General features: G+C 42.6%; 1 protein-coding gene across 1 annotated transcript in view; it reads left to right on the plus strand.

The window, feature by feature from the left end:
* The window catches only part of LOC8042731, a 351040-nt gene that overhangs the window by 239044 nt on the left and 98894 nt on the right, over positions 1-13102 (plus strand). The window contains exon 2 of the mRNA XM_029972218.4: positions 4836-5041. Coding sequence (XP_029828078.2) covers positions 4836-5041 — 206 coding nt within the window. The remainder of the gene's footprint in view (positions 1-4835; positions 5042-13102) is intronic.

The following is a 13102-nucleotide window of genomic DNA, read 5'->3' on the forward strand; positions in this document are numbered from 1 at the left end:
CAGGGCATGACCTTCGATCGCGCCGGTAGAGACTTGCGTTCGGCGAGTTGTGCCTTTTTCCCGCGGTGCTGCGCTTTCGTAAACGTTTCTTGATGTTCTCAAAGGCATCTACGACCGTTTACACAAGGTCTTTTCTAAGTGGAAAACCGTTTCGGCGTATATGACGACGAATGGGCAGAAAACGTGTCTTCCAACACGCCGTCGCCTATAGCCTCTACAACACTTCACCCGGCTAACATTTATAGTGCCCTAAGATAGCCGATTCAAAACTTCCGGTAGCCGCGCTTTCGCTAAAGCGATCAAGAGGGGGGAGGGGGGGGGGGGATCTAGTAAATATCAGTGGTCCAAGCTAAGACGCTGATTTCAGCAAGCTGACCCAGGTTATGAACCTATGCGTTTTTTACTCTTTCGATATCACTCTATACTGCATTGATATCTATGTATAACTAATGTGACCAAACTTGCAAAAAACTTGCAACCTTTCTATAGAAAGCTGTCACTCTGCCTAGACAGAGAGCTTGACATCTGTCAAATTGATTAATTAGTAATAGAGACACTTGTTGTCGAAGGCATTGAAGATAATCTATATTACTTAAAGCGACTTCGGTAGGTTAAGACGATTTAAAACTACTCGTTAAGGACCTTTCAAAGTCCCGGACGGGTAAAGTTAATACCCATATTAATTTTTTTTTTTACACGTCTGACAACTGACATTACTGTACACATGGGCTCGGTCGGGCATAGTTTTTTAAATAAATAACTAAGTATTCGCAGTTTCAGAGGTGGCAACACCACCCAGCCCCAAAGACGTCGCTTGTAGAAGCGAAAAGCTTAGCAGACCCTTTACAAAACCCCATCAAGCAATAGTGGCGGTCGCCATTCTTAGGACACGAAGCGTCCGATTGGGTCCGAGTCCTCACCGAATGCCGACGCAGCACACGTTCTTCGCTACCAGCTGAGTGGAGTTCACGCCGAATGCCGACGCAAGCGCTGTCTCCAGTGCATATGCGCTGGAGACAGCGCTATGCGCCCAAAACAAGGGCCGACTAGGATTATTGACGCAGCAACTACTCTAGAGGGTGCGCACTTTTTGGAAAGAGTCCATCTCGAAATGTGCAGCGAAAACTTCCGCCACCTGGCGGCGAAAATGTGAAAAAGATGGGCGGGGAATGAATGCACACCGTTTGAGCCTCGAATGGAGAGTCGATCAATCGACCTTACATCCCTCGATTAAAATATGTACGCAAACACTGCTTTGTTACTTACCCCATAGAGGCGGCTACAGCCAAGGCATTCATTTTCTGAAAATATACGAGGATGAATTTCTAACAATCAAAAGTATAAGGAAAAAAAACATTATAATTAGTTTGAGTTTTTTTTTTTTTTTTTTTTTTTTTTTTACCTAACGCTGATGGTTTACTATAGTCCGTTGCAACTCGAGGAGGTAGAGCGAGGAAAAGGAAGGCCGGGGAGGAGAAAGCAGACGGAACGCTGGGGAGAAAAGGAGGAGGTTTCCCCTCTCCTCTCCAGCGTTCCGTCTGCTTCTCCCTCCCCAGCCTTCCTTTCCCTCGCCCTACTTTCTTGAGTAGCAGTGGACTGAAGGAAATGTATCTTTGGAAGCAAAAATAATAATAAAAAAAATCTCAGTAAATGACTATTATCTTCTTCATATTTTTGCTAAATACATTATAAGCCTATAAGGACGTCTCTTCGCATGAACTTAAGAAAAGCGTGATTCAAAAGGGATTCATACAGAACCATTTCTTTCAGTTGGTAACTTTTCATTGCGGCAAATGTTTCGATTCCATTCACAAAAGCCATGCAAGTGCGCCGTCTCGGCAGCGTTTCTATGAAACATTACAGCATGACATCTATCGAACTTTATTTCTTGCTCTTAGCCTATAAAGGCGTATCCTCGCCTGAACGTAAGATATACATGATTGTAAAGGGATTCATACAAAACCATTACTTTCAGTTGGCAACTTTTCATTAGGGCAAATGTTTCAATTTCTTTCTCAAAAGCCATGCAAGTGTGCCGTCTCGGCAGCGTTTTTATGAAACATAACAGCATTACATCCATCGAACTCCATTTCTGCAATTTACTTAAAAGTGGGTTTGACCAGTCTGGTCCAGACTGGGCACGTAATATTATTCAGCACTGAAGGCTTTGGTGTTATTTTACGAGAATAGCTTCACGAGCTTCATAAACGTCCTTCAAGAGCTCCATAAACGCTGAAGTTTTTACTCTGCCATGCTACAGTTTAGTCTGGTGCCTTGGTGGAGATTCAATGCGCAAAATAACTTCTAAAAATATAGCGAGGAAAGCGAAGGACAGCGCGTTCTGCTTTGACGGATACCGCAACCTATCGATTTAGTAAGACCTCGTATATTTTTGAACGGCTCGTGTAGGTTGTCGTTGGCACCGGCACGCAGTTTCTTCGCTGTTTCTAGTAAATAAATCTTAATACAGCAGACAGATCGCTGCCTTTTTTGTTTCTTGCGCTTTTCCATCCACCTTCTTTGTATGTAGCAGTGTCTGGAGTTCGATGCACAGGCTCTATATATACGGCAAAGTTACGAATAGCGTAACTCTAAACCAGATAAACCGATTAATCTTTCAGATGTTTTGATTTATGGGACTGAGATAAACGTTGGCGAAATACAATTGTTTAACGAGAATAATTTGTGAATTTCCGCTTTTAATAGCGAAGGTCAAATTATTACCAAAAAAAAAATGAAAGACGTTTACAATTCTCTGTAAGTCCGTATTAGAGCGAAGCTTTTGAGAAGGAGCAGAGGAGGGTATGGCCCTTCTCCTCTCCCTCTCTTTCCCCTCCTCCCCTCGTGCTTTCTCCCTTCTTCCCTTTTCGCGGAAAAAATTCCCCGCTACATTTATCAAAAAACTTGTTTCGCTAAATGTATCGGGGAACTTTTTCTGCTAAATTTAGCGGTGAATTTTTCCGCGAAATTTAGCGGGGAAATTTTTCCGCTAAAGTTAGCGGGAAAATATTTCTGTTAATTTTCACGTATAACGTCATATTCTTTCACGTGACGTCACACGTGAGGTCACGTAGCGTCACATTTATTCAAGTGACGTCACGTAGGACGTCATTGTGGGGAACTAACCATTATGCAACGCACGGTTACGCCGACAGCGACGGCGACGCCGCTCAACGCGCAAACGGGCGCCTAAGAGCTGCGCTGTAAAAGAAGATGGGACCAAGGTGCCTTCAGTATAGTTTTTATTTTTTTTTAGAAAGCAGCTCTTAGGCGCCCGTTTCCGTGTTTCGCTGCGGCGGCGTTGCCCTCGGCGTAACCGAGATATATTTAGCGGGAAAATTGACGTTCCGTGACCTCAACACCAATTCGATTCCCCGCTAAATTTAGCGGGGAATTGAATTGCTGTTGAGGCCACGTGACTTTGATTCTCCCGCTAGTTATAGAGAAGAAACTGAATTTGTACATAGGTGACTTCACACCAAGTCATGTGACGTCATTTTCCCCGCTAAATTTAGCAAGGGAACTAAAATGGTGCTGAGGTCACACGGCGTCAATTTTTCAGCAAAATTTAGCGGGAAACAGCGGGAGGAGGGGAGGATATGGATGAGGAGAAGGAGCATACCCTCCACTCCATACCCTCCCCTCCTCCTTTTCAAAAACTGCGCTCTAATTTCGCATTACAGGTATTTGTAAACATCTAATTTGTTTCCACTTTCAAATAAGAGATTACTATGGGAAATCTGTTCACACGGGAAACCTTGGCGAGCATAAATACCCTGTCCTCTCAGGGACACTAACAGGGTATTCCTGCTCGCCAAGGTTTTTATTTGTACATGTCATATGAGAGCCTAACTGCTCAGAACACAATTTGGGGCTCGAAATTCGTCTTCTTTTCGCACGAAAACCGCCGATCGAGAGCTTGCCGCCTTGAGTCGCGCTCACTCTCTTCTCCGTGGTCAAGTGCCGTTTTTTTATGGTTTCGACACAAACAGCAAAGGCAATCGAAGTCGTGGGCCATCAAAGGCAACACTTCGTATTAAAAATAGAAAAAAAATATGACACCAATTTTTTGTAGCTTCTAAAAAGCTGCAAATACGTCCATTGAAAAAAAAATAATAAGTTGCACTGCCCCGTGATTTTCGGTAACTTTCTCCTCCTCCATATTTCTTTTTCCTCCCCAGTACAGTTTCGGTTTCGATTTCGAGCAGTTGCGTTTTTCTTTTCTTTATTATAAATATATGTGACTCTGAGGCAAAATATTAATTTGGCAGTTTTCCGACACGATAATGAATCGCCTGGCCAAATATAAAACAAATGTTTTGGGGGTGTCAGTGTCCCTTTAAGCATGTTCCAGACATGTTTGTTTCATGCATGTGTAGGACATGTCCGCTAATGGTGTTTGCACGATAAACGTGGCAGGACCTTTAAACAAGAAAGAAAAGTCACCTTAAACAGTGTCTGTGATTTGGCTGAGGCGTGATCTGAATACACGCAAAAACGTTCCGATACGCATGAGGTACGGGGTTGACATGTGTGTGAGTATATATATATAAATATTGTTTTGCAACTTATAGCAAATGGCACGCACCGACAATGAGGCCGTTTTTGAGCCTATATATTTCCGTTACCAAAGATGGCGAATAGCACAGTCCCGGGAGATCTATAGGGCGTAGCGGGTGGTGTACCAGTGTTCTCAGTACATTGCGGTGCAGACTCTGAGCCTTCTAACACTGGTGGTAGCTCTAGCATCCCAGAGGCGCAACACTTGTTAAGGCTCTCCGATTTCTAAGCACTCCTCATTTCTCGGGACGGGTTTGTCGTTTCCTCCGCTTCAGAAACGAGCTGCCTGCGGCTGCTGGAGATGAAGGTGCCGTCTGCCGTGATCCAGGGGCGCAGCATGTGGCTCAACTGCACCTACGACCTGGAGTCGGACGAGCTGTACTCGGTCAAGTGGTACAAGAACGACACCGAGTTCTACCGCTACATTCCCAGGGACAGGCCACCGGCGCAGAACTACGACCTGCCAGGAGTCGTGGTCGACGTGAGTTCTCCAGCCAATCAGAGAAGAAACGTGTGTTTGTAGGTCACCGGCAGTTTAAGAAACGCGAGGCGTGGCTTATTACGTTGATGCGTTCTTGCCTCCTCATGGTTGGCTCTTAGGCGATCTTGTCGGCTAATGTCGCAATGCCATTGGCTGCGGAGAGATAATGAGATGCTCGGAACTTGGCGCGCCCTGCGTTACAGTGCGGAGGGCAAGTTCGTCTGCTTCTAGAGCGGAAGACTGCGGTAACGTCAGAACGCCGAGTTTTGGTCGGATATGATTAGAAGTATAGACCGACACGCGGAGCGACTCTGTTTACCAACACTGCCGGAAGGCCGCGCATGCGCGGTAGCTATGTGGGCAAAAGCAGCACGGCTCTCCGTGTTTTCGCCATTGCGTTCTATGGCGTGCGCTCGTTGTTGACGTTGTAGGGACGCTTGTATCTTTGTTCGTGCGTCGCATTACTTGTCAACGTGTGTCGTATGCTATGCCCGACTATTTGAGCTCGCTGCCCGAGCCTGAACGGCAGCGGTATCGAAACAAACTGTGCGTGGGCGGCGTTGCCTACGAGGATCCGTACGCCGTAAATAAGGCCTACTGGACTTCCGACGTGAAGTTGTTGCCACCGAAGTCGACGGCTCACGTTGGCGTTTATTTAGTTTGTTCGCCAAGCCAGTTCATGGCCGACACGGTGCAGGCATACAAGTCTATCGAGGCCTACGATTTCTTCGACTCGGTTTCCGCACTGCCGGCGGGATCAGCAGACTGTGGGTCTGCGGAAGTGTGTGTATTCATTAATTGATTAAATACACACAGAGTCTTCAAGTCAAGGTAGGATATTTTTTCTACCCTCATGACCACAAGGCATGACAAAGAGTAACGCTTTGTCCGTTCTGCAGTCTTGGCGGTAACAGGTTACAAGTAACGGCGTTGTTGGTAACGCGTTACTTTTTTCAGTAACGTAGGAACCTACTCGTTACGTTTTTGACACAGTAACTGGTAACGTACTTACATTACTATTTCAAGTAACGTAGTTACGTTACTCGTTACTACTTCCCAAGTCTTAAAGAAATTACACTTCAATTTTTTTTCCGTGTTTTAGGCGTCAAGCCATGTTTTTCTTTGCGTTTTTTCTCGTAAGTATTTAGGTGAAACCGTAAAAAGAGATAAAGTAATTATGTTCAGTTTCTGCATGAACATAATGTTTCTTGATATATGACCTGTAGCGTCAAAACCGTAAAATGTGTTAAATCATAATTTAAAAAAAAGTAACGCTGAAGTAACGTGCGTTACTTTTTATCGGTAGCGGTAACGCGTTCCTTTTATTTTTAGGTAACGTGGCTCAGTCACGCGTACCTTTTATTTGCAAGTAACCAGTAACGCATTTCGTTACTTTTTTTCGGTAACGCCTACAACAGTGCCGTTCTGTCGCCGATCCCATTCTGCTGGGTAGCACGGGCGTAGCGAGCCTCCGACGAGCGCTTGGCCGATGCTTCGTGCGCGCACACCATGGGAACAAAATCCGGGTGGTCTCGATAAGACAACGGTTTCCCTGCATATAAGCAAGCCTCGGGACGGAGATTGGAATGGAAGCCGCACTTGGCTTTAAGAAAATGTTTGCCGTACAAACGGTCGTTCGCGCGAGGCGACCATTCTTTTCGATCCACGGATATTATCCACCTTCTATGCCTTTCAGAGTCTGCCGGGAACTTGGGGAAACTCACTCCGCTGTTTTTCTTGTACATTTCGGTGCAATTAACGGCAACACAGCTTCGCGGCAGGCTGAAATGCTATGACGCCCATGCGAAACGAGTGCGCTTTTGCCCACACCCCCCGGCTCCGGCGCGATCGCAGCGCCGCCGCAGCTCCGTGACGTCAAGCCCGCGTGTCGGTCTATATGGTGGGTAGACCTGGAGGCAGCTTGCATTGAGCTCTACCCACTATCCCTCCAATCAGAGTTGTCCATTCTGACGTCACCGCAAGAAGCAGACGAGCTTGTGCTCCGCACGGTATATGCGATGAGGTTAACCTTCGTCCGTAATTGTTTTAGTCAGTGTGAAACAAAACGAAGCTTACGTGATAAAATAGAGTAGTGTAGGGGAGTGTAAGCAAGTCAGGAATTGAAAAAGTGAAATAGAGAGATAGAGATGAAAGAAGATGAAGGAGACCAGAGAAATACAAAGTGTGTTTCCGCTTTCCAAAATTTTAGCATTATTTGTGTTGAAATATTCTCCAATAAAAAGGTACGTGCACAATAATTAAAAAAAAAAAACTGTGACAGCTTACGTGATTTTCGCATTTTTCTGCGATAGAAAAGATACCAGCATGTCTGCACTCTAGTAGGTGACGTTGAAAGCAAATCGCAGCGGGTTTTGCATAGAGAGGCAAGTGAATTACAAAACCCTAGCTTCCCCGCTCACGCGCACGCACACAAAATATAAACAAAACGCGTTCTGACCTAATATGGTGGTGCGCTTCGGGAGGGTCGAGAATGCGACACGCACGTTTAGTGTTTGGGCACAAACCGCATTTTTGCATTGATTAAAACATGTTCTGAATCTTTCCATTCTCTGGGCTCCCCACGCCGTGCGCTTTACGTCGAAGTAAATGCACGAATTAATCATAATGAACATAAATAGTGCGAAGAACAGAAAAGGGACATGACCATGGACATGGAGACGAAACAAGCTATAGCGCTAGTACCGCCTTCGTGTCCATGCACTCGTATATTTTTTGCGCGTTTTATATTCATTCAGAATAACCATCCTAGCCCACTTTAATATTTCAAAGAGAAATAAAATTCACCGATAACCTTCCAACGCTTTTCACGTTGGCGGGGCAATAAACAAAATTCAAATCAAATGGATACTAAACGACTGCAAGAAAAAGAAACTATTTGATTTCCCAAATGTACGAGGTGTCAACATTTGACGCACACTAGAATTTTTCATTAATTACGAATTAGCGAGCGGTAATTAAAAAAACAATCTTGATCACCAGCCTTGTGTATTGGTACCACCTTCCCTACGTTGCAGTCGCCGGGCAAACATCCAAAATAAAAATAAAAATGTTGAGATATTTTAGCAAATATTATGAACGAATATTTTGCGATACTTTTAAGAAATCGAAATTAATAGCGTCGACTCCTAATGAACAATCTAATTTTATAAATAACTATCACGCTAACGATTCCACCAGTGCCAGTTTTGCTAGTTGTGTCCTCTTCTTTGTAAATGAATAAAAATAGATCGATCGAACAGCTCTCAAATCTTAATGTTGGCACACGTAGCACACGGTGAGAGAGAAGCATTTACTAAAAACACACGCTCGTGTACAAAACACATATATCATTGCACGTAGAACTTTAGTGTGCTTCCGCTACCGCATATATTTAGTCCTCAAACGCTTGGAGCCATTTTCTTGGCTGGAGTAGGGGAAGCGCGGAGAAACGGTTGACAGGTAAAAACGATGTCATAGTTCGCGTTTATGAATAAGAACAATCCGAGCCATGCCAACTACTAACAAAACGAAATTACTCACAACGTATTTGATAATAATTAGCCTAATTAAGATTAAGATGTCAGCTGTATCTGCCCTTCTATTATTAAACCAAGTTTAAAGATGACTTTCAGTTCAACTATCAGTTGTGTTTCAAGGCAGAAAATATGTTACCATATTTCCTGCGGATAACTTCACCGTCATAAACTATTCAACCGGAGATTCGAATCTCAGATCTCAACGTTTTATTGAGCTCATGACATTTTTATGATCGAATTCAAAATCCTTTCAGGGTGGAGAGGGAGGTGGGTCATATCTGCGTTGAAATATTTCAAAGATTTCTTTTCCCTCTTTGTCAGTATGAAAACGAACGTTGAGAATTTTAACAAGGAGGTAAGGCAGCGCTGGCTGGTTACGATTGTGCTTCTGCATGCCACTCAGTAAAAAGAAGTGGTGGTGTTGCTATCTATATTTGTTCAAAACTGCCATGTGAAGTACTTCATGAATACAAAATTTTCGACAGAAATGTGGAGTGCATTGCTGTACAGCTTTGTGACATCCTGTTAGCTATCTTGTACCACCCTTCATCTGGATCCGCGAGGGATTTTCTGCGTTTTTTAGAGTTGTTACTTGAAAGAAGCATAAAACTGAGGTAACAAACAGTTTTAGTTGGTTATTTCAACATAAAAGCTTATTCGTACAATGAACTTTACTTGCATTTCTAAGAAATAGTTAAATCCTATGGTTGCTGGAACACCATACACGGACCTGCTAGAATTACTTTGACTTCTGAGGCAATCCTTAATCTTTGTATAACAAGTCTTCCTGTTAAAAATGTGAGATCAGATGCATTGACGTGGGATCTCAGTGACTACTTACCAATATACTGTATTCCGCCCTGTAAAAAAAGCATGTAAATATAAAGAAGAAACATTGATCAGAGACCATTCGGAACAAAATATTCAGCTCTCCGAGGATCTTATCTGGGGTCTGGATTGGAATAGTGTCTTGAGTGAAAGGGATCCACAGAGGGCTTACAATGCCTTTTTATCCCGTTTCTTTCCTGCGTATAACACATGTCTCTCCTTAAAGGCATTAAGAAAAACGTAAACGCGAGAACCTTGGACATTTCACGACATATATAAAAGAATACGGTACCGGAACAAGCTGTTTCAAATATTTGTAGAAAAGAATAACTAGAGTGACCCTCGCATGCTTAAAAAGATACGTAATAAACTAAACGCTGATGTTAAAAAAAGCAAAGCGTTAATATTACATGAATAAGTTCTCAGAAATTATGGGAAATTCCCGTAAAATATGGGAAACAGTCAAGTGACTCAAGTCGATAACTTCAAATAATGTCTGGGCACAAAAATGTCCCTTTTCATAATGAGGCTCATCAAATGCACAAAAAGCACACCGATTTAATGCATACTTTGTTGCTCTTGGTACTCCTTTGAACGACAACGTAAAAATACCGCGCGAACAGCTCATTACAACAAAATGTTTAAATTTCTTCTTTCTTTACCCAGCTGACAAGTAGAAATCTGTAACTTAATTCTATCTTTAAGAAATTATTGTGCATCTGGAGCGGGTGATATTAAACCCAGATCGCTAAGGCTGTCGGTGAGACAATCAGTGTATGGCACATGTTTTTAACCTTATGCTATACTTGGTTTCAGTTTAGGTCCGAGCGCGGCCAATGTTATGAGCACAAGGGCCAATCAAACAGCGCAAAAAGCGCAACGTCATGGCGTGCTCTCTGTGCTTGATAGGTCTGGCCGGCGGAGGAGCACGCACAGAGAGACGGCGAATACCGACTGGTCCTATCAACTGCAGGGTGCACGCCATGACGTTGTGCCTCTTTCGCTGCTTGATTGGCCCTTCAGCTCATAACATCGGCCGCGCTTGGACCGAAGCTGAAACGAAGTATAACCACAGGCATTTTTCTGGACAAAATGAAGCATGCTCGTGTGTCTGTTATACACAGTCGACGATTTAAACAACTACAGATCTGTTTCTGTGCTTTCCGTCTTCTCAAAAGCAGCTGAACATATTATAAATAAAAGACTCGTCAGTTTCCTAAATTCAAATAAGATTATAGTAAGTGAGCAATTCGGTTTTTGAGAAGATTATATCACCACAAGTTGCACTTGTTGGAATAAAAGAAGAAATTCTTCAGACCATAGAACATAAAGCCTGCAGACTTGGCATATTCCTTGACTTTAAAAAGCCTTTCGACTGCGTTCGACATGATATACTTTTAAGAAAACTTCCGTTCTGCGAAGTACGCGGAGATGCATTGACGTTAATAAAAGAAACTATCTCACCTTCAGCACACAGTATACAGTAAGAAACTATAAAAACTGAAAACTTCAGTGCATCAGCTATGGAGTCTCCCGATGATTCATTCTTGGTCCTAATTTATTTTAGTTATATATAAATGGCATCGTAAACTCACAGGGTAGTTCAAATATCGACCTCTATGCCGACGATACAAATGTTTTCTGGAGTAGGCATACATGAACTCTTCAGAAGGACAAAAAATTGGTTGTCGTGTTCAGACTCGTGGCTTAGATCAGATACACTTCCTTGAAACGTATTTAAAACAAAGTTCTTACTGTTTAGGTCAAAAGGAATGACGCTACCTTCTTATTTGAAATTGGAACTTCAGGACTCTTTTATTTTACAGTCATCAACAATTCCATTCTTGGGAGTTTTATTTTATAAAAATCTATCATGTACAAAATACATTGATTCCATGAGAAAAAATCTATCTTGAGCTGTTGGTGTTTTGAAAAAGTTAAGATAATATCTCCCCACAAAAGTAAAACGTCAAACCTATTTTGTCCTGGTACAATTTCGCTTAAAGGGACACTGACAGGGTGTTTATGCTCGCCAATGTTTCTATTTGCACACGACATATGAGAACCCAACTACCCAGACCAAAATTTGCGGCTCAAAATTCGCTTTCTTTCTGCCCGAAAACCGCCGATCGAAAACTGGCCGCTTTGAGTCGCGCTCATTCTCTTCTCTGTGGTCCCATGCCATTTTCTATAGTTTAGACAAAACCACCAAATATAATCGAAGTCGTGGGTCATCGAAGGCACACACTCAATTTTAAAAATAGAAAATAAATATGGTACCCATTTTTGTGGCTTCTAAAAAGCAACAAATACGTTGATTAAAGAACAAAGTTGCACAATCACGTGACTTCCACACACTCTCTCCTCCTCTATGTTTCTTCTTCCTCTCCAGTCCAGTTTCGGTTTCGCTTTTGAGCTGTTGAATTTTTTTTATTAGAAATATACGTGACGCTGTAGCAAAATATTGATTGGGGAATCTTTTGACACCATTATGAATCGCCTGGAAAAATAAAAAACAAAACGTTTGGGCGTTTTAGTGTCCCTTTAAGTTACGGTTTTTTAGTCTGGTCAACCATGTCACAACCAAAACTTAAATTGTCTTCTATCCATGCAGAAGCAAGCATTGCGAGCTTGGTAACGTACAACTTTTTGAAAGTGTCATCTCTTATTTTAAAAGATACGACATAATAAACGTAAGAAATCTACAGAATTACAAACTGTCACTCAAAGTTTGGCGTATACCTTAATTAGAAAATATAATGTTTACCGCACAGTGCCACACAAAAGTTGGCCCGCATAACTCAAGGCAAAACTTTCTAGTTAAAACTCGTCCACGTACAAATTATGGAGACCAGAGGTTAATTTTTCTGATACCAGGCCGCTCAAATCAATACCCAATTATCTTAGATATTCGAAATAGTGCCCAATAATCCCAAAATAATATATAAAGAACTATTTTTTACAGAGAAAAAAAGCCACCGCTACATATGTTGTGAATTTTTTGAAGAGTTATGCTGTATGCTAGTATATGTACAAAAGCGTCTGAAGCAAACTGAAGAGTGTATCTGATTAGCAGATTTCTGTTATGCCTGCTGTTTTTGCTTTTCTTTTGCAAAGACTTATATTTTATTGGGTAACTTTCTTTGCATTTTATTTTTGTATCGGCTGCTGCTAAGAGTGTGGCATGGCCCCGTCAGTCACTCGAAGTACCTTTCGCCACGTCCCCTGAGACAGTTCTGTACAGGGTTGCCTTGAATAAACTCAAACTCAAATTAAACCTTATCTTAGGAGTTCTGATCCACATTGGGGTAAGCACTGAAGAAAGTGTGTGACTTTAGAAAATGTCTCCTCTGAGCAAATTCTCAAGTAAATAAAGCATTCCACTCAACTGAGCTTCTAGGACGGGTACCTTCCATAGCACAATTCCATAGCACAATCCCATAGTACCTTCCATAGCACAATCCTATAGTACCTTCCATAGCACAATCCTAGGACGAATGACTTCCATTTATACAATTCACTAAGCATGGGATGTATTTAGGGGTTGGTTTTTGGGTAACACATTAACGTGCAAGACCTTCTCTTTCACAATTAGTCCTAAGCAGGAGCGACTAGAGCGCTTTGATTTCTCGATGGTGGCGTAGAAACAAAGATCACGTGACGGGGTCAGGTATTTCCTTTGCTTTGCTTTACTTTG

Source organism: Ixodes scapularis, unplaced genomic scaffold, assembly GCF_016920785.2.
Source record: "Ixodes scapularis isolate PalLabHiFi unplaced genomic scaffold, ASM1692078v2 PGA_scaffold0__279_contigs__length_252992795, whole genome shotgun sequence".
NCBI classification, from domain to species: domain Eukaryota; kingdom Metazoa; phylum Arthropoda; class Arachnida; order Ixodida; family Ixodidae; genus Ixodes; species Ixodes scapularis.